At 38.4% G+C, this 27,690-nt stretch overlaps 1 protein-coding gene across 1 annotated transcript; it reads right to left on the minus strand.

Moving 5' to 3' along the window:
* LOC306903878 (collagen alpha-6(VI) chain) lies at positions 1-27,642 on the minus strand. Its single transcript, XM_079473418.1, has 41 exons — positions 27,595-27,642; positions 23,961-24,055; positions 22,689-23,282; positions 22,044-22,616; positions 21,093-21,668; positions 20,395-21,009; positions 19,267-19,836; positions 18,614-19,165; positions 17,945-18,520; positions 16,566-17,153; positions 16,019-16,362; positions 15,183-15,261; positions 14,699-14,835; positions 13,648-13,740; positions 13,257-13,310; positions 12,909-12,980; positions 12,581-12,607; positions 11,865-11,909; positions 10,704-10,757; positions 10,547-10,609; positions 10,379-10,444; positions 9,736-9,789; positions 9,472-9,507; positions 9,329-9,394; positions 9,172-9,234; positions 8,995-9,057; positions 8,832-8,894; positions 8,700-8,750; positions 8,522-8,557; positions 8,372-8,434; positions 8,175-8,237; positions 7,625-7,660; positions 6,821-6,857; positions 5,606-6,144; positions 5,054-5,129; positions 3,524-4,177; positions 3,048-3,135; positions 1,630-1,760; positions 1,357-1,527; positions 1,175-1,216; positions 1-1,014 (listed from the first exon to the last, which is right to left on the minus strand). Coding segments are annotated over exons 1-41 (8,307 nt in total). The 5' UTR covers positions 27,597-27,642; the 3' UTR covers positions 1-814.
* Between the last annotated feature and the right edge of the window lie 48 nt (positions 27,643-27,690).

A 27,690-nucleotide genomic window follows, 5' to 3' on the forward strand; every position in this document is an offset into this window, starting at 1 on the left:
CAGAAGTACACTTTTTATTTACCAAAGTGTTTTTATTCCTCTACAAAAAACAAAGACACAATGAGCAAACCCAACCCAACCCAAACCAACCCAAGGGAGTTCAAGTTTTTAAAAACGAGATACAAATACAAATTTCACTAACGTCAATGTAACTAAAGTAGCATTATAAGCTAAAGATAACGTGTGTATTTCTGTTTGTTTGACTAAAATACATTGAACTGCACACAGAGATGGCAAACGTTGACTAAAATGGCCACTATTAGTCATTCTGGAGCAAGCTTCATGCAGTTAGTCTAAAGCACACCTGAGATTTTAAAAGCACTGGTCGAACATGTGACATGAATTGGCTGTGATGTTGCCAGGGTTGCCAAATAATGCAGTGTTTTAAATAAAATTCTGTTTACACTCCTTAAAATGTCATCATAACATTTCGGCTGTATGGTTCCATAAAGCAGCTCCTGTTTCACAAAACGTTATTTGGTAGTGAAAAAAAGGTTCTTTAGACTATAAAAAGGTACGAATGGACCGGTTCTATAAGGAACCTTTGACTGGTTCTTTGAGGAATTAAAAAGGTTCTACTGTAAGAAACCTTTTGTAGCACCATATTGACATTTTAACAAATTCTGCTACCGGGTAATACATTCATATAATCATCAAACATCTTTGATAAAAATAATCATTCAAATACACCAGCTGTTGTATGTCTTTACTATAAACTCATCTGTACAAAGGCACGAAGCTGCTGTTAAAAGCCGATTCCCTAAGACGTCAATATGAATCAAGACGCTGTTCTATGCATTCGATTTATTAAATATCAGAGTTTAGACGTGTCAGCAGATGCTTTTCTGGACTTTAGACAGCCAATCTCACAGTCCTCGCGAGTATTAAACCTGTTGCCGTTCCCTTCACAGCCGCTGTACCAGAAGCGAAGGCATTCACCGCTGTGGATGTTGAAGTACCACTTCACCGAATACTCCGAGCATCTTCCCGCATCATAATCAAGCTGGCAAACGTCTAACAAAAGACAGAAGACACACAAATGCTTTCAACCAGTACACATCTACAGATGTGAAAAGGAGAGTTTCACAACTTAAGTGTGGTATTACAGCACAAATCTACCACATGCGGCTGTTAAGTAAACGTGTTTATATTGTGCATTATCTGTATTATATACCCTCGTTTGGATTGGGATCATCCTGCGGGTGATCTTCGGATTCTATGGAAGAGATGAGAAGTCAAATGAAGCAAATCGTACACGGTGAAGATGATTAAATTCAAGTATACAACAAATGTTAATGTAGACAAAAAACAAAATGTTATATCATAATTACATGACTTGGTGAATAATAGACATACCCATGGATCCACACTCGCTGAAACACTCCGCCTCCGTCAAAAACCTGTTTTCATTTCCACCACAACCACCGTACCAGAACTGCAGGCATCTTCCGGTTTTCAGGTCGTAGTGCCATCTGAGCTCATACGATGCACAAGCCAAACCCGAATCTCTCTTTAGAAAGCATCGTGCTATGGAGAAAAACACCACCGTATATATTCTACTGTACGGCATGCCGGTTTACATGAGCAACACAGATCAGAACACAGAAATGTGCTGTAATGTCAATTCACCGGGTTTGATCTTGGGAGGCTCGGCTGCGTCCTCTTCGTGTTCCTCTGTGTGTTTTTCTGTAAAAGTAGAGTCGTTTAGAAACGAACCCTCTTGAGGTTCTTCTTTTTGGGGAACACTGGGTATGACGTCTCTGAAACACACACAGGATTCATTTCAGTGGAAAGTACTGTTAGCATCGTATATCGCAAACAAAAACATCCCCTCATACTCTGCACTTTATAAGGCACGTTTTATAGCACTGTCAGTAGAAGTTATTGCTCATCTGAGATTCATTAAGCCACAAGCATCATGCAAAGAAAATGAACCATGGTTTTACTACAGTGACAATCGCTTCGTCAGAAATTGTATACTGTGACAGTACGTACTGAATTTGAATAAGTACCTATCGGCAGTTTAAACAGTACTTTCTATATAGTAGTAGTATAAATACATTTCGTACACACTGCGTCCGCCATGTTTTATGATCATGTGAGCTGCACGCTCTTTGACGTGTTAACAACAATCTACATGTGAGCATTGATAAAAACATAATTTTGTCACAAGAAATGTATTTATTGGCATTAAAATCGGACGTCCGCCATATTTATTTGATTTATTTTTTCAATTTGACCATTGCTCAGCTCCCGTGGCATCATGGGATAGATAAGTGTCCATCCGATCCAAACTGAAGAATCTCGGCGGAAGTAGTAGACCATCCGGGTATTTCTCGCCTACTGTTTTTGCATACTGAGGTTTCAGACATACTTTTCATGACTCGTACTCATTTTCGCCTACTAGATAGTATGGAAGTATATAGCGCATGTTTTATTTTGTAAACTAGGCCTGTTAAACGATTAATCAAAGACAGAATAAAGGTTTGTGTTACATAATATACGTCTGTGTACTGTGCATTATAATTATGTTTTTATATACACGTACACGTCAACGTTTATGTATTTAAAAGTATTTACATGTATTACTTTAAATTCAATTGAAATAATATATAAACGTTAATTGATTTTTAAATTTTATTTTTGTTCAATATATACATGTACGTATTTATAAATTATAGAATTATAATGCACAGTACACATACATTTATCATGTGAACACAAACTTTTACTTTGGATGTGATCAATCCACGGATCGCTTAACAGACATATTTTAACCAATGATTAATGTTTGTAAGGGATCATACGACGGGTCTCTTATGGCAAACGCAACACAAAAAATTACAGATGTCAACCGAGGTGGGTTTTCAAATCATATGTGGAGCTTCGAAAAATTTTTTGATTCACGCTGATTTGTAAAGCGCTTTACACACTGCGTATTATTCCAAACTGCTAGGCCAATGAAATTAACATGTTAACAAAAACAAGACAGAGCTTTATATAGAGATAGTTTAATATCAAAAGCGTGCATCTGGAAAATGACTGACCTCTCCACGGATTGTCCAAACTCTACGCTTCTCGGCTGAAAAGCATCACATTCACGGGCCGGAGCATCAGATCGAGGGATGGGCTGTCCTGCACAACAGCAGCACATATACACAATTGAAGACTATGGGTTACATAAAGAACTGCAGTATTACTCAAAAATAAGAACTCATCATTTATTCTCTCTCATGTGGTTTTCAACCTGAATGTGAATCTTTCTTCAGTGTAACACAAAAGAAGATATTTTGAAAAATGTCTCTGTGGTTTTGTGTTCATACAGTGGTCAATTGTGTTCAGCGTTGTTGGGTTATCAACGTTTTTCAAAATATCTCCCGTTGTGCTCCGCAGAAGAAAGAAACTCATACAGGTTTGAACTGACAAGAGTCAATTCTGATGTTTATTTAAAGGTGAACTGTGGTTCCTGTCTTTTCAAACAACGGACAAATGATGAAATCATAATATGGATGCTTCTTCTTACTGTTCAGCAGGTGTAGAAAGGCGTTGATGAAGCGACCGGCGTACTCTCGATCTCTCTTTCTGGCAGATCCCAGGAACACGAGCCTTTGCTCCAGAGGAAAGCTGGTGAGCTTTTCCATCTGTCTCCAGTCGAATGTCTGTCCCGCCATGACGATAAACATAACAACATTCTGACACTTACACAGTTTAGACACATAGTCAAGCTGAGCTTTGTTCAGGTGCTCTTGGCCAACTATGGCCACGATCATTTGTGTCTTCCGTGGTCTCTCGGCTTTCAAAAGAACGTTTGTGATCATCCATTCTAAAGCGAACTCGACACGGGACGCCCCGCCCGCTTGCTTCACCGTATCTGTAATGTGACTCTTCATCTCGCTTCGATCTTTAAATGTAGTGAAGCTGAACTCCTCGTGGATATAAGAGGAGCCGTATGTGGAGCTCTGTTGGTAGACGGACACTCTGGTTTTGTCGTCGTCGGCGCTCGGCTCGCTGCTCAACTCAACAGAATCCAACAGAGAAAGTGTGAGATCCTTCACGCCGAGATGCTGTTGAGTGTTCAGGTTATCAGAGGCGTCCATTAACACAGACAGATCCAAATCGATCTGCAGGGGTTCTGGATTCACATTAATGCCGCAGGCTGGATCCGGGTTACAACGGTCTGAGGAAAAGGAATGAACATTGCTTTTACGATTATTCGAGCAACAATGTGTTGAAAAATTACATCTCCTCATTGGAAGTGTCAGAGAGAGACTTGATTTACAACTGATTTTAATATAAGTTTGTTAAGGCGGTAGCAAAGCAATAGGGCGTTAAACGATTAATCGCGATTAATCGCATCCAGAATAAATGTTTGTGATTAATCGTTTAACAGCCCGACAATGCAATACTATAAATAGCATACAAATAAATACATTGTGTAAAATAGGCTACTGTATTATGATTAAACTATTTTTAATACTTTTCAAGAATTATTATATCATCGCTGCCTTTCTTTTGAAACAACTTCTGGATCAAATTAATTTATTACCATTTTTATAACCATAGTTTTAATACAAATACCATGGTTGAACTATGGTTACTGTAGCAAAATCATACTTCATTTGTGGTTACCATGGTTTATAGTAAGCGTGTTCTTTGTTTTTATTGTTAGGAAAGCCGTGGTTCATTTTCAAAAGGGATATCAGCAACTTTTTTCCCTGGGCTTCATTTTTAAACATAGGAAGGAAAATGATACAGCCAGTGCAAATGTAAGTGCCAACTGGTCAAATTAACAAAAACAGGGTTTCAGACAACAAGTATATTCATTTTCATACAAAAGAGCAGTTATTATTTTACATGCATTTAAATGCATTTCACAGGTTTAATGTGCCTTGGCTCTCAGTCTTTTTACATTGCTGTCGGGTTTGCTTTTGTTAAATCCAACAAACATTGGAATGAAACGATAAATGTCAAAATGCTCAGTTAACGCAAATGTGTAGTGCTTTCAAAATTTTTCCAAAGCTATATATATTGACATGTTTGCATCGAAGCTTACCGAAACAAATGACACACTGTTTAATACGACTGACTCCCTCTCCATCAACCATGATGAAGCTTTTCGTGTCATCAACCTGAAACAAACATTCCAGAGTTCATGTGTAACGTCAGTCAGCTGCAGTGCACTCGTGCTCCACAAGAGAGCGCTCTCCCCATCACCCAGACTTTTCATTGTTCACTACATTTCCCATAACCCATTGCCCGGACTCATTGAACACTGATAATTCTCACCGCAATATAAGCCTGGTTCAATCATTCTGTCACTGCAAAGTCTAGTTTAGTGTTACTACTGGATTTATGAGCATTCTTCTTTTGGATAACTTGTGTTTTGAGTTTTGTAAGTGCTTATATTTTTGTGAACCTCTTGCTGCCAGCCCAGGCCATCGCCTGTGACCTCGTCTATGCTTGTTTGCTGACTGCCCTGACCGATTGCCTGATTCTCTTAATAAAGCTGCATTCAGATCCTCAACCCCTTCAAGTCTCGGAGCGGTTTTTAACATCATGAGTCCACAAATACAGTGTTCATTTAAAACACAGTCTCCAGAGTTACCTGAAGAGCCAGCTGCACATCATTGGCCGGGCGTAAGGCGACGACTCCGAGACCGATGTCCGCAGCCTTGAACTCCAGCATGGCTGTTTTAATGCTGGAAGCATCTTCTGACAGCCCATTCGTGAAGAACACGGCCACTTTTCTCATGAGCCGTCCCTCTCGAACGCGTTTGAAGACGTTCTGCGCCACGAAGCGCATGGCCTGTCCGATTTCTCTGGTTTTCGTGGTTTTCTCCGGAGGAATCATGTTCACGGCCTCCAGAAGGAGTTTCTTCTGATGGTGATCTGAGAAACGGATCAGGTACTTTGACTCGCTGCTGTAGGAGATCACGGACACGCGAGCACCCCACGGACAGGTGGTCTCAGCAATGGAAATGTTTTCAAGTAAGGAGAGGGCGGCGGACCGCATCTGCTCGAAGACCTGAGCAGTGACGCCGGCCGACATGTCCAGAGCGATCACCAGTTCTGTGGGGTACGCTGGACACTGACCCTTGTTAGCTGAAAACAACATAAAAAGACAAAAATATAAACCCGAAGGTTCTTGTTTTGTTTAATTTCAAAGAAAATGTCAAATACTAAACACCTACAAGATTAAAACTAGGGATGCAACGATAACTATAATCAACGATTCTTTAACATTGGAAGCCGAAGATTAACTAGAGGAAATCATTTATGATTTATCGGCTATATTATATCGGCCTAAATTTGTATTATCGCCGATACGATAACATTAAAAATGACCATTTATCAGCCGATACCAATACGGCCAATAATTTATCGTGCATCCCCAATTAAACCTGTAGTACACTATTATAATATACTATATAGTATTTACTATAGTAAACTGTGGCATTTTGTATTAACCATAGTAAACTGATAAACTGTACTTCAGATAATCTATATTAAAACTATAATATCTCAGCATTTTACTAGTTTAATATAGTAAATATTACAGTATACCACACAGTATTTTCATGATGTGGGACCATTCAGATATGCAGTGAGGTGACAGACTTTCAGTTTTATTAAACCTCAGATATTTTGGAGGTCACAAAAGCCTTGTTAAGTGATATTGGTGAATGAAGCATAAAAAAGTTGTTCCACACCTGTACAGCAAGCTGTTGAGATGAAAGATAGAAAAAAGATCAAACGTCAAAACAGAAGATGCTACAGTAATTTTACCTTGAATCATATTCCACTGTATATCTAAACTCACCACAGTTGTTGCGGATGTACTCGACCAGCTCACATTCCTTAACATGGACAAGCCAAAGAACAAGTTAAACATATACAGCCCGTGAGTAATTAATTACTGTATAAATTAGGGATGCACGATAAATTATGGGCCGAATAAATTTCATTTTTAAATTTATCGGCCGATTATAAAATTAAGGTCGATATATAATAGCCGATAAATAATAAATGATTTCCTCTAGTTAATCTTCTTTAGGTTCACGCTGCTCACAGTTAAAATACAGTACAGTACTGACTTTCTGTCGTGATCGTTCACTTACTGCTATTAGCAAAACATTGTTGATGTAGATACAGTATTTATGAATGTGTATATTATATGAACAAAAGCGTATTGTTTGAATCAGACTGCTTTCTGAATGCTTTCCGTCTTGAGACCTGTTAGACTTGTGGCTATTGAGAAAATTTTTCTGGGCTGATCGGGAAGAACATCTGTAATTTGATTGATTCATAAAAAATATTCCAGAAAAGATTGAAGGTTAAATAATCTTTAACTAGGTTCAAGTAGGCTTGGTTCATGATTTTCAGAGGATCAAAGAGAACTAACGGTTACCTTCATATATGTTTTCATATTAAAGCAGATGTCCACTTTTTGCCTTTTGTTTCAGTCTTAGTGTTATATTCATATCTAGATACAGTACATCGGCCAATATATCGGTTATCGGCTTTCAATGTTAAAGAATCATCAGTTATCGGCCAAAATGTACATATCGGTGCATCCCTAGTATGAATATGACTTTGTTATGAATATATAGTAATGTGTACTTACAGGCATTACACTGGACCCAGACTTTCCTCTATTGCCCTAAAAAAACAAAGAAATCTCAATAAAAATCTGCACTTTCCTCATTTTCAATGTTTTGCTGCTGTGTAGAATTCAATTCAAAACACTGAATAATGATATTGACTGAATGGTTAATCAAAAGAACCCATTATTTACCCAAGCACGTGAGGGTTTAATAATACTGATAACAAATCAATAAAAATAATATTGCATGTAAATTCTGAATAATGAACGATTAAAGGGATAGTTTACGCTCTAGTTGCTACAAATCTGTATAAATATATTTGCTTGGTTAAACACGTAGAAAGATATTCCGACGAATGCTTGTAACCAAACATAGTAAAAATAACAGTGGAAGTTAAAATTGCCCCAGAACTGTTTGCTGTTCTACATTCTTCAAAATATCTTCTTTTGTGTTCAACAGAAAATATATTTTTTATACAGATTTGGAACAACTTAAAGGTGAGTAAATAATGACAGAATTTGACCTATCACTTTTAATGAGATCATCTTTGTATTCATGGCAATGACTGACCCTGTGTCCATCCATGCCTCTTTCCCCGGGATCACCTGGAATACCTGAAGGACCAGCATTTCCCTGATCAACAACAGATGTATATCATCATCAATACATTTCAAACATAGAGAGGTGAAAGAATATGACTTTGTATCATTTACAATCACACATTTTTTGATAAGGGTAAATAAATAAGAAAGTCAACTTTGTCGTACAGGTGTTCCTCGGTGGCCTTTCTGTCCTTTACTTGCGCTGGATCCTTTGGCACCGTCCTCCCCCTAATGTTTATTAAAATATATCAATCATTAGTGCCGTACATAACATGTCTACTAAACAACTATTGATCGATCTGTGTTTTAACAAACCTGCAGACCAGGAAAGCCGATGTATCCTGGGTATCCCTACAAACACATTTAATCTGTGTTTTAATGAAATAAAACCTCACCAAACATAAAATGAAGTGAAACGTTTCAAGCATTTGAAGAACGTGAAATGAAACTCGCTGGAGCTGACACGTTCTCTTGCGTTATGAATGACAGGTACCTTGTTCCCTTTGGGTCCAGCCGGTCCAAATCCATCCCTTCCATCCTGACCCTGTTTACACGAACACATGAAGCGAGAAGCTAAGGAACATAAAATCTGATGAAAACTGATTTTATCTTTAGCTTTTCTGACCTGAGGTCCTTTGAATCCGTCTAGCCCAAGGTCTCCTTTGATCCCCATGTCACCGGGTACACCCTGAACACAGTAAAAACACACGTGATGCACAAGCTCAGATGTGATTCATAAACATTACACGGCTGCAGTTTTACATTTGCAAAATAAGAGTCTTAAATACCCTGGAGCCTCTGCGCCCCGGCCTTCCTTTAGACCCTTCAACTCCAGATGGGCCGGTCGAACCCTATGAGACGTCATCACACTGACATTAACACAACCACACATACAGTCTCCTTCATGGTCATTACATGGAAATTGCACATTGAAGAGAAGTGCATGCAAAGTGATGCTGACACACCTGAACTCCAGGTACACCTGGTTCACCTCTGTCTCCCGTGGTCCCGATTCCACCAGACGCTCCCTGAAACAGACGACAGAAATAAAACGAAAACAATAAAATATTAATCTGTGATGTGAAATCAGGGATATCTCTGTGTTTGTATGAATGCCCTCACTGTTGGTCCAGGGTAACCCTGAGGTCCTCGCTGGCCCGGGTCACCTCTTTCGTCTGATGTGACACCCTACAAACGCACAAACACATTTATACATTTGGCAGAAAGCGTATCCACAAGCAGAACAGAACAGATGTACTACATACCGGAAGTCCCGGTGGGCCTCTTCTCCCAGCAGCACCCTAAAAAAGATAAAGAAAAGTCCCTCGACAAATTAAATTAGGCTATTTTAGCCAATTCTGTAGACATCATCACGCAGTTGACGCCAAAGGTCAGAATTATTCAATTTAAACACTCCCTTAGTTCACGGAGAAATCCAGAAATGCATTGTGATGTTTCATGATGTTTTATTTTAGTCTGTAAATATCAAAGAAATGATTAAGGTACTGAAGTACATGAGCATCACTCACAGAATCGCCGCTTTCTCCATTGTCACCCGGGGTTCCGAGAAGCCCCTCGTCACCCTGACAACAGAACACAATGAGGTCACATTTACATCATGGACCAACTACGATTCCAGCCCACAAACTGTTTAACCAATCAAAACTATTACATGTTAGTATCTCAGAATTCCTTGTGTGTGCTGGACACTTATCACCTGCTTCGCATCATTTCTCTTTGTTTTATTTTTGTAATCATGATGCTTGTATCTTTCTGTGAAACTAACCTTGTTTCTAATGATTGATGATTTTAATATATTTTACGCCGAAATGCTTAAAGGCACAGATTCAACGCGTCTGACTATATGAAGTGCTGTTGTCCGCTTGGTGCATCTGTGGGCTGTTAAAGCAAACACGGTCATGTGTAAACATAAAAAAACCTGTAAATATTTCTGTTTTAGACCCTGCTGTGTAAACGTTAACTTCAGATATGTAACAGTGTTATAAAGCCTTGTTTAGACCGTCTCTTGAACTCTCCATTTATCACCGGAAAAATGTTTGCGCAACAGATTTTTCAGTTACGCGTTCGCAGAATCATACAGGAGGAATATAGTAACACAGCACGAGTCTACCGCAAACAAATCCTGTTAACATTTTCCAGAAGGCCTCTCACCGGGTGTCCCGCCTCTCCTCTCTCGCCCTTCAAACCTGGAGTTCTGTTGTCCAGTCCTGCTGAGCCCTGTAATGTAAACACAGATTCATATTCAAAGCAAGAATCTGAAATCATATCAGGCTGTTTAGAATTCAGAAACTGCGCTATATACACACAGGACAGACTCACAGGATCTCCTCTCACACCACGGTGTCCTTTCGGTCCAGGAGAGCCCTTAAAACCCTTCATACCCTACGACACAGAGAAGAAACCAACCAAAGCTGAATCAGACACATTTTCTTTACAGCGGTGATTCAAGATAGAGCTGATAGATGTGTGAAATTACAGCATCGCCTGGATCTCCTTTAGGTCCTGCAAGTCCATGTAGACCCGTGTCACCCTGCACACACATGAAATATACAGGAGAGGTTTTTAATACACTTGGCATGCGTTCATTACTGTAGCATCCCCTATGAACATATGGAAAGAATATTTTGATTTGAGAGTTGGGAGAAATATTGTTCAAAGTAGTAGTTCAAAGAATGAAGCAAAAATAATTATTTTACCTGCATATAATGTGATTAAAATGATGTGACGTAATTTTATAAATTTTAATCTAATGGTCTGATAATCAATAATAAATCTGGTAATAAATATAAAATGGGCCATTATGTGACTTAAGAAAACAAATATTTCATTCATTTTATTCATTCACCCGCATGCGATTTTCTTCTTCTTCTACAGAACACAAAAAGAGGATATTTGGATGAATTCTGATGAGAATATCGAACCCTGTTGACTTCTATTGTTTGAACACAAAACCAGTGAGACATTTCTCAAATTATGGGGTGAATATAAAGGCTGAATAAATGATGAGAGAACTTTTTTTTTTTTGGGTGAACTATCGTTTAAATATGACGTACTTTGATAGGCAAAAGAAACATGAAAATGCAAATGTTTTTTTCTTTATGTCCCTCCTGCTAAAATGTATTTTCTGCAACGGCACTTTACAACAACGCTAAACTGTATAAAGAATTCAATTTCAATAGAACGGGACTTGAAACCCATGAATGCAAAAGCCCGAATCATATCAAGAAATGATTTCAGATTTTTTTACTTTCTGGTAAGTTTCCCAGTTTAAAGCACAAAAATTAGGAATTTCAAAAACATTACTGACTGCATAGTGATGCCTTACCAACTACACTCTTAAAAATAAAGGTGCTTTAAAGGTTCTTCACAGCGATGCATAGAAGAATCATTCAGTCAAAGGCTCTTTAAAGAACCATCTCTTTCTTACTTTTTACAACCTGAAGAACCTTTTTTGCCACAAAGGAGCTTTTGTGAAACAGAAAGGTTCTTCAGATGTTAAAGGTTCTTTATGGAACCAAAAGTTTCTTTTATGGCACCGAAGTGCCTTTTGAAACGGCCCTTCATGTAAAACCGCACCCACTACACCATCACCACTGTAAATGTGTTGTTATACACCGCAGTAAAATAAAAATATGACCTGTTCTCCATCCACTCCATCGAGACTGTCCTCCCCATCTTCTCCCTGTCAAAGACAGGTCAACAGGTCAAACACACATTCACACATGTTTGGATGAGTTAGCAACAAGCACAGAATGTCTGCTCTTGTTTATGAGCCTAATATGATAAAAACTGTACAAGCAATTAAAATCTTTCTTCGTAAAAAACCTTTGACTACACCGCAAAAACCATTTAAACATATCTGTCTTGTTTTTTATCCCTGTTTCAAGAAACCCAGATATATTCGCACAGTAAAGAGTGAAATATGTTTTAATATTTTCAAATAATATATACAGTAAATGTGTGCAGTGCAACAAAACAAAAACTCAAAATGCATTTCTGTTAAGCCTTAGGAGTGAACTTCAGTGTGCATTTCTGTTTTATTCGCTAACAGATGCATTAGAGTTCAAGCAGGCGTGAAATGTGCTGAAATATACAGAATTCTTTTAAAGAGATAGATCTTACCAGCTTTGCAAAATTTCTCTAGTGAATGAATGCATTCTTAGTTCATTCTGCCATTTATATCTTCGACAACTTCAAAGATTTATCACACCAAATTTTACTTTACAAATGATTATAAATTAAACTGATAAAGAACATGACTTTTGCCGTGTTTAACTATAGCAAAAGCTTTTATAAAGAAACAGAATCAACTTTATTTCTGAAAAGTAAATAGAGTTATAACTCATCACTCACTTTATTTCCACTGTAGCCTCGCTGACCCTGTTTAAAAAAGACAATAAAACTGGTTTTCTGTATTCAGCACAAGTTTAAAATACATCTCATTTAGTTTTACTCTCATCATGTACAGTACAGGAATATTCAGTGAAATATTATGTGCATAGCCTTACATAAACAGATATTCAGATAGCAACAGCCATGGTAGGTACTCTAGGTGGTTAGCTTCGTATGATTTAACTCCCGGCAGACATACTAACACGCATACTTAGATAAATCCAGAAATTCAGTGCAGATACAAACAGCACGAGATGCATTATTGATGATAAATCACACTTGGCTTTACCTTGACTCCTCTGTTGCCCGGGCAACCGCTGTGTCCCTGAGTTCCATTCAACCCCGGCGGTCCTCGCTCACCCTGCCGGAAACAAGACGGGAGAGAAAGACTATTTATCTAAAGCATATACATGGCACATCTGTTCTTAAACATGCTCATCCTGCCTCTATATCATCAGCGACACGTCGCTATGGATGAGGTCAAAGGGCACAGATGTAAATGTGACAAAACGGTTAAACCTCATACCTGCTGTACATCCACCTATAAAAAACTAAGTAATGCGAAATTATATACATTACATGATTTGTAAATGTATAGGCTGTTAAACATCAGCGTCGATCAGTCAGATAGACGTACCATAGCACCCTCATCTCCAGGAAATCCAGGGTATCCCATCTCACCCGGGAGGCCCTATGCAGGAGAAATATAAATGCAAATCTGACAAACATGCTTTTAACACAATCCGTTTTCTAAGATACCTCATGTTGATCAAAGCCTGTTTCACTATTAAATAATGTCAATAACATCCTTCATATCCGTTTCTATCATCATTTGACAGAAAATGTGAGTACGGTATCTTAAAACATATCATCTCATCTCTTACCTACCGACATACCTCACCTATTTTTGTCATTTTTATGCACACAACTACTTTGATTATAATGCAACTTTAGCCTGGATATCACAAACGGTGTCACAAATTAAAAATATATTTCTCCTGTAATGACACCGTGACATTGAGTCTTACCTTTTGAGCCGGGGGACCAGGGGGTCCTCGTGGTCCAGATATACCACTGCACGAACATGAAACACTACAGCATTCTCTCAGAGCAACTGATTCCTGACGGGAGAGGAAATTAAGCATAAGCACACAGTCAGGTTTGCAAAATAAACTGGTAAAAGGGAATCATTTAAATGCCTTTGTTGTGTATTGCTCCATCAATCTAAAGCAGGTAATTTATTGCTTTTTAACACTATAAACAGTTTAGTTAAAATTCAAATTATTTATTTATCTTTTACTACAATTAAATGGACCAACACTTGTTGAGTGCATTTACACTGCTTTAACCATCGTGCCATGCACGTACAACTCAACATTGAACACACAAACCTCAACCATGGTAACAACCATGAACCATCATTCATAAAACAAATCTAAACTCAACAGATAACTATCACTTAAAGCATAAAATTGAGCCAGCAAGAAATAAAACACTAATCTTTTAAGAAAAACAAATCAGAAACAGAATTGAACATGCTGCAATGCATCTTGGGAGATTTCAAACTCTAGCAATATTGTTTGATTAAAATACTCTGTTTTGTAAGTTGGGCAAACTTTCTGACGCCTTTTAACCCAAAACTGAGAATCTAAGTCTAGTCAACAAAACAATCTTTGTAAGAAACATGTTTGCGCTAATTTTGTGTAGTATATGCGAAACAATCATTCGAGTCCTTTAACTAAAAAGTCAATTATTTATCTTTTTAGGGAGAAAGTTGGATTTTTTGGAGTGTAGGATCGCATCTATGCCATTAATCTGTATGTTTGGACATAAGATAATGAAATGTGCAACGAAAATGTCCTGTTTAATATATTGGAAAAAAGACGAGCTAAATCTATTCTGCATTATAGAGTGAAAGACTTCAATCATTTAACATTCAGACAGAGTTAAGATTCCTTTTGTTGACCTCCATCTCATATAGATGACAAAGCAAAGTAAGTATAAACACAGATCTGTGCAGGCGAATAATGCAGACGGCTTGGCTGGTTTGAAATAAACGGCTCTAATTTTGATACTTACAATCTGTTTCATGAGAGCGTTGCCTACATTCAGCATGTTAATGGTCAGTGGCTGCGTGTAGTCGAATCCTCGGCCAAATTCCAGCTGGTGAAAATCAACGACTCCCTCCAAAGACACGATCAACAGTGTGCTGACCCCTGAAGTATAACACACATACCATTACTTCATCAACTTATTTAACCTTGCTTAACCTTGGATATCTCCACTTTAACAACACTTGGGGTAACTGCAAACTATAACAAGGACACTTATTTGGCACACGCTCAGTAGAGTTTTTGCAATAGCTGAGAAAGAGACTGATATAACTTTGCGGGAAACATTTTGCATTCACACAGAATTGCATTTTTACAGAAGTTACCTAAACAGCATTTAAGGTACATTTTATTTGCGTGTGTGTCCAGGGAATAGAAGAACCTATGATCAAATCCCGCATAAAATGATAAAACTGTGTCGTACATCCAGCGTTGGGTTTGACGGCACTCACCACTGCGCATGAGTCTCTCCGAACTCGCCATCAAATGCCCAATAGTCTCGTCCAAACCGTCTGTGAAGAGTATCAACGCCTACAGTATACCAAAACATACAAGCAGTGTCGGGTGTAACTAGTTACTAAGTAATTAGTTACTTTTCTCTACTGACTTTTCTCTTGAAAAGTAAAGTAAGGGATTATTCTCATTTTGTAATTAAACTAAATATGTTGTGTAATAGTTGTGTGCGCATAGTCTAGATCTGGAAGAATGACTGCTGAAGTAAAGAAATCAACAAAATATGAATAACTGATAAAACTTCTCGATGCTTTATATTTTTGTCAATGCATGTTCACTGATACGCTGTACTTTGCCATTTTGACAAATAACTATCAAATAAATGTCTTTTTTCTGCATTTGTACAATAAATAACTATCTTCTAACCTGAAGAGTCCTTAAAAGCAAACGTTGCACAAATATGACAACACTTTTGGCCACGACTAAAGTGTATGTTCAACTGTGTGTGATATATAGTTTATTTTAAGTGGTCATTATTAAAGGGACAGTTCTCCAGAATTAGAAAATTCTGTCATCATTTACTAACCTCTTGTCATTTCAAACCTGTATACATTTCGTTATTTGCAAGAATGTCCGTATCTAAACAGATCTCATCCCCCATTGACTCCCATAGTATTTATTTTCCCTTCCATGGGAGTGGATTACTGACATTCTTTCAAATATCGTTCTCTCTGTGCAGCAGAACAAAGACATTTATACAGGTTTGGAACAACCTGAGGGTTAGTAAATGATGACAGATTTTTGGGTAAACGCGTCCTTTAATGTCATACCCTACCTTCACTTTAGCAGTGGAGCGGACAAACTTTTCTCTGAAGGAATCCAAGAGGAACGTGTTGAAGGCCAGAGGAACGGCGGGTCGCAGTGACAGCACCTTCGTGGCCACATCCTCGTTGTACTTCTCGAAGTCAAAATCCTCCAGAACTCTGCCGTCCTGACCAGAAACAAGCCTGTAGCCTATTTTAGTTTCGATTTTGTCGGTGGTGACGCAGCACAGATCTGGCATCACAGAGACACTGTGAAGTGCTGCTCGGACCAGCGGCTCTACATGAGGTCTTAACAGAGGCTGTGCGGTCGCCCGTCTGGACACGTCAAACCCGATCCCAATGTCAATATTACAATCTATGCAAACAAAAAATAAAAACATATTTGGGCATTTAAGTCACACTTAAAGATGTTTGAAAGCCACTGCAGCAAATAACAAAACCAAGGGTCATTTTTGGGGGCATTTGTGCATGGGTTGTGAATGCGATATTGAAATTATTTCATGGAATCAAAAAGACAAAAAACACATTCTTACATAAAAATACATTCCAACTACTTACTCCTTGGGTCCGTGGATTGGTCGTGGCGGCAAAGCAGATTCAACACTTTCTTTATGGTTGTCTTCAGCTTAAGGCTTTCGAAGGTCTCGATCAGGACCCGATCGGGCGTTCCGGCTATCTCAAGCAACTCAGATTTTCTTATTTCGTTTCCAACCCCAATAACAGTGATTTCAATCTTCTTGGCTCTGAGATCAGCCAAGGCTTCCAAGTCCTTGTCATCATTAGCCTCTCCATCTGTGATGAGCAGCAGATTCTGCGAGACTCCCTCTGCGATTCTGGATCCATGCTTTGAGGTGAAGTATTCCTGAATACGTCTAAGGGCCATCCATGTGCTTGTGCCCTGTTTTCTTTGTTTGATATTTTCTATATCCGCATTTACTCCTGCTAAATTACTGTGGGTGTTCAAGTAAAAGTGGTCCAAGAAAATATCGCTGAATTGGGCGACACTCACTCGCCATTTGTCTGGAGCGATATCGAGCTCTTTCACGATGCCGAGCATTGTTTTTTTTACTATATCCCAACTTGGAGGCTTGATAGATTCTGATCCATCGATTAGAAATACAAGGTCTGCCAACTCTTTCTCACAAACTGTAAAGAAAAAAAACATCAGGACTTGACAAACTATATTTATATATATAGGAAAACACTGTGAGGGAGCTATTCTGAAACATTAAAGCTACAGTTTTTTGGTTATTAACAACATGTCCAAGTACATTAAAGCTAAATATATAAGCTGCACTACCTCACTTTTTTCGGTTAGAAATAAAAGCTAGTACAGTATGTTGCAAACTGTACGTCATTTGAAATAATAAAATCATTTATATTTCAAACAGAGGTGGCGATAGAGAGGCAAAAGTTCAAACTGCAGCTTTAATGAGAGTTTTCTTTTTAAAATAAATAATACTTGTTTGAAAAACTGTTATGCTATATATGTACTTCCGTATGAAAAACAACTTTTTATTTAAATGTAAGAAATCAGGGTGACTACGAAGTAGGCCTGTTGTTCAATGATTTACCCCGATTAATCGCATCATGAACAAAAGCTTGTGTCTACATAATATGTTTGTGCACCGTGTACATTTTTTTTGTATATCTAAGAAAAATATCAAATTGCATAAATGTTTATACACATTATACACATAATTATATATAAATATTTCTTAAATATTTACATGTACGTGTATGAGTTTTTAAATGCAGAATAAATATGCACAGTGCACAAACATATTTTATGTAAACACAAACTTTTATTCTGGATGCCATCAATCGTAATACATCCAAATTTTTTTTAAATCCTAAAAGTGTAAAATTCAATAAAATAACAGCTGCATTGCCAAAGGATGACGTATTGAAATATTTAAATGAGAAATGAGAATCACCTGGTTTGGTGAGATTGCAGAGCTCACGCGTGATTTGTTTTTGAAGTCCGGTCAGCGCCTGATAGTCGTTCACATAGAGAACATTTCCCTTGTTTCCTGCTATGGCTCTTAGCTCCGCCTCCCGGGCTCCTGCCGCACCAATAGCAAAGAAGTTGACTTCCGAAGCTGCCAGTAAACCTTTCCATTTCTCCAGACCGGTGGGATCGTCCACCTGTCCATCTGTGATCAGAAAGAGCACCTGTGGGACATTTTTTGCACGTCGTCCCCCGTGATCGTGGCTAAAGTAGGTGAGCGCGTACCTCAGTGCCTGAGCCGTGTTTCTGCTTCCCCCCGAGGCTTTGAGAGTTGAGATGGCTCTTTCGACATCGCTCTGTTTGTAGTATTGGTTAAGCGTGAACTCGGAATGAGGGGTGCTGGAGTAGACAATTGCGCCAAAGCGCACCCGCTTTTCTCCGAGTTCAGATTTACGGACCACATTTGACATTAAGGTCTTCATTTCCTGGAAACCAATTTTATTGGCTGTGCCAGCGGCGTCCAGAAGAAAGATGACATCCATCAGTTCAGGTCTCTTGCATTCTGCAAAAACAAATGTATAATGTTTGAATAGATATACATTCTAAATGGGAAGATTTAATCGGAATAAAGACAGTATGGGTTTTCTTTACATACCCGTGTTACAGATCTTCAGAAGGACCTCGCTGCCCAATTCATGGAGAGACTCAAAGTTTTCTTCGAAAAAAACTCTTTCGTGAGACCCAGCGATCGCAAGCAGCTCCAGTCTGTTTGAAGGTCCTATGCCAATGGAATAAATGTTAGCGACGTTCTCTCTCAGGTCTTCAGCGGGCGTCACCACCTCATCTTCACTGTCTCCATTCGTAAGAACTATCAGGAACTTCAAAGCTTTGGGCCGCCCGCCACTCGACACGTCAAATATACGAGAAACCTCTCTGAGGGCTTTTCCAGTGTGTGTTTTTCCATTCATCTGTTTTATAGTTCTAATCTCCTGTATTATTTTTCTCCTATCGTCAAAAGCGTTTAATAAAAACTCCTGGTTTGGGTTTGTGCTGTACTGAACAACAGCAACTCGCTCCTTGTCTGGACCGATCGCAAAGTTTTCGACCATAAACTCCAGCAGGTCCTTCGTCTTGTTGAAGTCCTCGGGGTCGATACTTTCAGAGCCATCGATGAGAAAGACGACATCTGCCAGAAGACCTTCACATGCTGAAGAAAATGTCAGAAATGTTAACAGATAAATAGAAAATGTAGATAAACAACAGCAAAAATATTGTTCAGAAAAGCACATTGAGCTAAATATTTCTCACCTTCAAAGGAACATATTTCTTTGAGGATTTCATTCCTGATGTGCTTGAGGAAATCGTAGTTTTGCACATAAAATGTTCTTTTCCTGCTGCCGGATATTTGCTCCAGCTCAGGCATAGATGCATCTTTCACACCGATGGCGTAAATAGTGACGTTCATGTTCCTGAGCTCCTCAGCAGGGACCCCCACCGGCGTCCCTCTGTCTTCTGACTTGCCGTCCGTGATGACGATCAAAAGCTCACGAACCTTCTTCTCTCTTGTGCGTCCGGCATCCTTGAACAGCAGAATCATTTCCATCAATCCCAGATCCGTCCTGGTGCCGCCTCCTTCCATGATCAGATCTTTCACCGCCTGCTGGACGGCCGTTTTTGTGCTGTACGTATTCAATCGGAAAGACACGGTCGCTTGGCTCGCAAACTTCACCACACCGATGCGCACCTTATCCGGCGCGATCTCGAACACTTCGAGGAATTCCATGATAAATTTCTTCATTTCATCAAAATCATCGTAGGATATACTTCCAGATTCATCCAGAAGAAAGTAGATGTCGGCTTCTGCTGTTAGCTTGCAGCCTGCCACGAAATGAAATAAGTTTGCAATTTAAAGGATTGGTTCGGATTTTTTATTTTTTTTAGGATACAATAATATGACTACTAAAGTTACTAGTGCTAAAAGTTACTGGCAAAACAATTTATTTTGTATTTATACATGTATTATAAAACATAGACTGTATATGTATAATATTAATATATAAATAAAGCATAGAATATATAAATACATAAATAAATAAATAAATGTGTATTACATATTAATGTCATGTGATATATTATTTGTTTATATATTTTTATTTATTTATAGATTCTGTTTAATTATATATCATATATTAATATTACAAATATATATACACATAAATATATAAATAAAACAGTATAAATACATAAACAATATATAATGTGAAAATAATATATAAATACGTTTTTTTATTTGTTTTGAAGCTGCTTTCAAACAAGAAAAACTGGGAAAAGTGCTCCATGAACAAATCTAAATTTCTATAAGCATTGTAACTTGAAAAAGACTTGGGATCTGCCCGTTAAAACGTTTACAACTTGAGTAAAAAATACCCCACTAACCTTCCTGTGCCGCGTTTAATCTCACAGGTATCAGAGCATCTGCAACATCATTGCACAGCATTCTGGGTAAAATCTTCGCCAGTGAATTCAGCTCATCAAAGTGTTCCACATTAAACACAAACTTCCGGGGTGGGTACGATGCGATTTCTTTCAAATCAGATTCTTGCGAGTTTTTTATACCGAGAGCAAACACAGTGACGCCAGAACGCCGCAATGCCGCCGCGGCGCTGGCCGCATCATCCGTGGCCTTCCCATCAGTGATGACGATGGCCACCTGGTGAACGCGCTGGTCACTTCTGCTGCCTCTTGCTTTGGTGAAAACCTGATCTTTGGCAAACTTGAGAGCGGCTCCGGTGTTTGTCTTGCCTCGGCCGTATGAGATGCTGTTAATGTAACGCAGGATATCGGCCTTGTTCTCGAAAGTGTTAAAGTAAACGTCAGCGCGAGGGATGTCGCTGTAGAGGATCACCGCCACCTTTATTTTTCCTTTGCCCACATTCAGACCTCTGATGGTGTTCTCCAGAAAGTTTCGCATAAGATGGAAGCTTCTTGATCTGATACTGCTGGACTGATCGACTATAAATGCAATATCTGCCACTACGTCCAACGTGCATTCTGTCAAAAAGAGAAAAAAACATGTGTTGTCATTGAATTCCTTATTTTTGTAACACAATAAGCATCAAGCATCATGCACTTACCTTCTGTAACGGTAAGTTCGTCTGCTGTTTCAATAGCGGTCTTGATCTTCTGTTGCACTTGAACAGCTGTATTAGTATTTATTATCCGAAAGCTGTGCGATCGACTAGAGACATCCTCCATCTCATCTGGATCAGCTTTAGGCAAACCAGCTGCGAAAACTGTCACCGCATCTTTTTTGATGATGCGAGCTGACTGGACAGCACTGTCGGCTGATTCTCCTGCTGCGATGACTAACAGGAACTGTTTAAAGCCATCGGAGACGCGGCTCCCTGCAGCGTTGGTGAAGAAATGTTTGTGAGCGTATTCAATGGCATTACCGATTCTGCGCTGACCCGTCGGCTTCAGCTGAAGGCTCCGGGCATGGGTCACCATCTCAGCTCTGGACTTGTCAGTATTGAGCAAGAATTCTTCTTTCACGTTTTCACTGAACTGAGCCAAGCCGACACGATTTAAATCCTTCCCCGCATTCAGCTGGTTAATCAATCTCGGCAGAAAATTCCTTATTAAAACCGAGTCTTGCTTAGATGCTGAACTATCTACCAGTATGAAGAGATCAGCAAATTTGGGGACCAAACCTGAAGAAAAAGGAAATAAAGGAATAAAACGATTGATGGAGCGGTCCAAGTGCTAAAATATGTCGGACATGAACCGCACGTGGCAAGTGAACTCATATGTCTGTGTTTGGTTTGCAATCAGTCTGTACGTACGTAATGTAAGCAACACAAACTTATAGTGAATCAAGTTATGCAGGGGTAATGTGACGATGTATTGTGTGCTCCTGCTGTAGTTCCGCTTTTACCTACTCGATATTTGCAAATCAATACAATTAATAGGATTTTTAGGCCTGAGATAAAACATTAAATGAAGGTTTTTATAATAAATAAATGTACAAAATATTATAATTAAATACAGTAAATGTACTCAATGTTATACAACATAAACTTATTTACCCATCAACTGGTCAGTGACGGTAGAGCAGACTTTGTTGCGCAGACTCTCTTGCAGACCCAGCAGTTCCTGATAGCTGTCGATACTGAACATGAACTCCTCATGCGGGCTGTTAGCGATGGCACGCAGTTTTGAGATGTTGCCCTTTCCCACTTTGATGATAAAGATGTAAACTCCCTGATTTCGTAACTTCTGAGCAGGTTCCTCCATGGGATCACTTGATTCGCCATCGGTGATGACTATGGCGATCCGAGGGACGTTATTTCTGGCCAGGCTGAAATAGTTATTGTGAACGAAAGTGAGAGCCTGACCAATATTGGTTCCTCCTTTCCGGTAGATGAGATTGTCCAGTTTTCGGTGCAGGTCTGTCTTGTCTACGTAGTCACCGAGGAGCCACTCTGGGTACGGGTGGTCACTAAACTGGACAAGTCCCAGTCTCACCTTGTCCACTCGAAGGTTGAATTTGTCCACAACGGCATGAAGGAACTTCCTCACTTCCGCAAAGTCTATTTCGCCGATGCTACTGGATGAGTCCACGAGGAGCACCACGTCCGCCTGAGCAGTCTCATTGCAGCCTATCAAAGAGGTTATTAGTTATTTTATTTTATCGCAATATAACATTAAATCCTGTGAACAAATTGACTTACCTTTGGTATTCCCGGTTTCCTCTACAGTAGTACACAGTTCATGAATGATACTCTGAGAGATTCCCTGCAGAGCCGCGAAGTCCGAGACGCTGTAGAGGTGTTGATTGTACGGCCTGTTGGCGATCTGTCTGAGCAAGATCTCGTCTGCATCTTTGATCCCGATGGCATACAACTTGATCCCTCTTTCTCTGAGCTTCTGAGCATGCGGTTCCACCTCATCCTGCGAGTTTCCATCCGTGATGACGATGGCAATCTGAGGAACTTTGTCCTGCACACGACTTCCTGCCTCCGGGACGAAATGATGGTTCAGCAGGAACTCCAAACCCTGGCCGGTATGCGTCCCGCCAGCTTTATAACGCAAACTCTTGATGTAGTTAAGAATGTCCTCTTTGTTCTGGTAAGTATTAAGCAAAAACTCTGTGCGGGGTGTGTCACTGTACTGGACCAGACCGAGGCGGACTTTGTCGGGGGCGACCTCGAAGATGCTTACTAGCGAGGAGAGGAATTGACGGATTTGTTGGAAGTTTTCCAGCCCGATGCTGGCCGAGCCATCCACCAGGAACACAATATCAGCCACGGCCTCCCGCGTACATACTGGGACAGAGAAAACATGACTTTGGATTAGGGTTGGGAACCGAGAACCGATTCTTGTCCAACGTTTTAAAGATCCGGAACCGTGAGCAATTTATACTTTTTGGTTCCAAAAATGGTTCTGGTGTGAAACGTGGCCAAGCGCTGTGAGCTGCCTTGAAAACATTGTTTTCAATGACTGTACGAGCACTTCAGACGCGCTGGCATTCAATTACCGAACACATCGGTTTCCATGACAGTGGAGGGAGCGCACAGTTTAACAGGGTTTAATATTTTTTGTTTAATATTTCATTAATTTAGGGAAATGAGCAAGTGTCTTAGCCCTCATTGGACTATTTGGATGTTATTGATAGTGTAAAAACATAAACTTTGAAGCACATGTGATTAATGTTTTAGCATTTCTTGACATTACTTACTACCTTACACTCTGCCACACTACATTAAATTAAGGTAGCATAGTTCAAGGGGGGATGTAATGGTGTTTCATGCATTCTGACTTATTTACAATGTTAAACATGCTGGCTTCTCATCCTTAACATGGTCAACTTGTCAAAAAACTAGTTTGACGTAGCATTTCTGTGCACGATACACTCCCACGGGAATCTGAAAAGTTCTTACGAGAATATTCTGAAGACTTGGAATAAACTGAATATTCCCATCTGTCAGAAAGTGTGGCCTTACCAACATTCTGGCCATCGTTGATGTGAAAACACAATGTAAGAACAAGCAATCCAAGTAATTCCCAATCCTTCTTCATCCTGGCAGTTCCTCGTGCCCTGACAAAAAAAGGAACCGATAAGTTTAAGCAAAAATGTTCACATTTGGCAGATGCTTTTATCTAAAACAATCTGATTCAAGGTATATTTTATTCGTTTTTGCTTCCCTTGAGACTGAAACTGAAAGAAGACATTTATGTTGCTAACACAATCCTCCACCAAGTGAAACACAAGAACATCAAGATTTATATCCACTCAATCTTCCCCCTCTTAAAAAGAAAGAGGACATTGTTTCGAGAGACTGTCAAGTTGAGAAGTATGAGATGTACTGCTTTGTGTATGTTCCTGGGATTTCAAACACTTGGGCTATGTGTTCTCAGCACACAGACATGATAAACATACTGTTCTTTACCCTGCCATACACATACAGTATATCAGGGTTGAGAAAGTCCAGAGAGCCAAGATTCCATGTCTGTATTATTTACGTTAAATGTTAAATTGTACAGTTTGTACATTGTACAAATGACATTCAAAACAGATATCAAAATATGTTCAAACAACAACAACGGCGTAGCTTGATGCCGCTGTGAAGGAGCGTGGAATAATGGTCTTCAACTCAACCAATAACAAATCAATCAGACGTGAATGAGAAATCACATTTATGGATGATTTTAAGGAATGAAGTTTAATAAATGTTGCGTTTGATGGCATGATTTTATTTCATTTATTCATTATAATGAACTAGACGCATTAGACATAATTCATGGGTAACGCCAGTGACTGTGTTATTAGGGATCTAAGAGAAAGCGTAACATTTTGCGTTGACGTGACATAAAAATGCTCATAAGTTGTTATATTTTACTAAACCCTTGTTGATAGAGTCTAAACATAAAAAAATGTCAGTCTATGAACACATTTTTTATGTGACAAAAAGGTGAAATAAACATGCGTTATGGATGTGACAAAAAAAGGACGCGGTCTTTGGCAGACGACAAACCTTGTAGGATTTCTGTGAAATAAAATGCACAATCCAGAAGCAATAATAACCAAATTGATGGAGAAGGGATGCCTTGTTATGTAACATAAAATGGTGACTTTATTTCCTTATGAGGAATATGTAGAGGATGTGACAATCCTGAAAATGGCTCTTACTTGACTACGAAAAATCATGCACTAAAATTCTAACAAATGCTTTACAAATTTGAAGAGCAATCTCACATGGGTATTTGAACCACCAAATGTTAATATCTGTGCTGTAACCATAGTAAAAACGTTAACTTTTTCATAGTAAGTTTGACATTTTTACACAATTTCCCGTAAACGCTTCATATAATCAATCATATAACAGCCTCTGGTCTCCTTTACTGCATTGCGCTGAAGGTTCCAGGCTTTCCATCTAGTGTCTTTGGAAATGACGCCATTGACAGGCGATTCCCAGACATGGTCCGTGTCACTGGTTAAAATGGCAATTTTCTCACGATTTACAAATAGTTGGAAACATTTGAGATATTGTAAATACTCAACTGAGCAAAATATATAACACTGGCCCAGTGGTTATTGGATGTTTTTCTGAAGTTACAAACTGTACCTTTAACATTACATGACAATAGCTTTTGTGTGCATCAATCTAAAGAAACATACTGTTATACATAAATGTAATAATTTTATCAGTGTCTGCACACTTTGCGAATCAAACCTTACAGTGACTTCGTGCTGTGATAGTTAAGCTGCAGTCTGAGTGTTTATCTAAAGCTAAGAGTCATCGAGACAGCGTTTGGAGATTGGCTGATGTTTCTCATCATCCTTTGTCTGAGAATTATTGTTACTGACCTTTAAAACATCTGCTCAGTCAAAATATTTACTTGAGATGAATCTTCAAGCCAGCAGATAAAGACCAGAGAGACATCTCTAACAGAGCAGCAGCGTTACAGGACAGAATTATTTACAGTACTCACACGTGACACATGCAATTTATTAGAGATAAAATGTAAAATAAAATAACATAAATAAGTAATCTGTGTTGGAATGATGGCACAAGCCGTGTCTTCATATTTTTGTTTGAATGTTGTATCATATACAATATAATGCAAACGATTCCCAGAAAACACAAGTTTTAGATTTATGTAAATAAATCATACATTTATTATTGAAAATGTTGATCCGTGTCGAATGTAAAGGTATAACCTGCACTGTGTTTACACACACATTTGGATAACTAGCGCACAATCATTTATGGCTGATTTTTGAACTTTTAACAAAACTATTAAACACAAAATAAAATTTAAAATTGAACTTTTTCTATAAATCTTTTCCAATTGTTTTATTTCATTATTTTCAGTCAATTACTATATAAAATGGTAACACTTTCCAAGAGTGACTTTATTAGTTATTTTAGGTTTTCTTAAATATGTTTAGGATGAAAATGTAAATGAGTGCCTGTAAGGTTTTGTTGAAATGCTGAAGAGATCATATAGCCATGTTAAGGTGCGTGCATTTCATATTTACTACACAACTATTTAAAATTTGGGTATAAATTACTTTTTAATATTTTTCACAATTAATTGTCATTTTATCAAGCAACTTCCTGAGAAAACACACTGAAACACTACTGAAGGAGCTCTGTGCTCTTACTCCTTCTTTTGTCATAATCCAGTCAAAGACAATCATTTTAAAAACATTCTTGTTATGTACATTTTTAAGTTTTGAAAATGACAAAAACTAATTTATTTGCATGATTACATTTTTGTCCACTAATGTAATTTCAAGCACTTAAACATATTTTATAAGGTTTATTTTATATTTCATAAGGTTTATAAGATCAGAAACTAAATCTAATTGCATTTTTGATTTTCTGAGCAAAAAATAAATATCATACATTTTCCCCGATTTACAGAAAACGCCCACTAAAGTGTAATTCAGCGTAATAATCTTTTAAGGCATATTTACAACAAAAATGAATTTATGACATATTAAAAGACTAATTACTTTCACCCTAAATGCTAATTAGTTGTAATTTAACATTTCTTTTACATTTGTCACTATCCTAGGTTTTGTCAATACGAATTTTGTACTTATTTAAAGCACAACATTTTTTTATTATTCTTTTTTTACATTTGTACAAGTTAGAATCGCATGTTGTTTGAATTCATACATAAATATTGTGTTACAATATTTCTAATGAATTTTGATATTTTATTCTCCAAAAACTTTGTTGAAAGCATAGACATCATACTTACATTTAATGTGCTTTCTATGAATATCATATAATCACTTTTGTAAATGTATTGTGATGGGGTCATCTTAACGTCTTTAACCCCTATATATAATTAATGATAATCATCATCATCTTACAACTAACACAAAGACCACAAAAGCATGAGTAAAATACGTTTTGAAAGTGCATGATTTTCATATAAAATTCAACCGTGCTTTGCCTGTTTAACACGAGGACGGAACCACAAAGTCCTCATTTTAGTCATTTCTATGACTGTAGCCATGACAGGTATTTAGGACTGTCTGAATTGTAGCGTTTAAAAATAGATCATACTTAAAGCTACACTGTTAATTTCTATACGAACAGAATAAAGAAGTGAACTTACATACAGCGGCACCAAAGACGAGGGTCGAATCAACACGAAGGCTCTGAATGAAGAACCCGGAATCTGAAAGGGTTCAGAGAAGCTTATCAAGCCACT

The sequence above is a fragment of the Barbatula barbatula genome (assembly GCF_947034865.1).
Source record: "Barbatula barbatula genome assembly, chromosome: 14".
NCBI classification, from domain to species: Eukaryota; Metazoa; Chordata; class Actinopteri; order Cypriniformes; family Nemacheilidae; genus Barbatula; species Barbatula barbatula.

What these genes read in the sequence shown, in the direction of transcription:
- LOC306903878 (XM_079473418.1), bottom strand. An exon ending in CTGCAATCTCACCAAACCAG is followed by an intron (nt 17,154 to 17,944) that starts GTGATTCTCATT and finishes TTTTCTTTACAG; the next exon opens with TTTGTGAGAAAGAGTTGGCA. An exon ending in ATGGAGTGGATGGAGAACAG is followed by an intron (nt 10,758 to 11,864) that starts GTCATATTTTTA and finishes ATGTGTGTGCAG; the next exon opens with GGTGACACGGGTCTACATGG.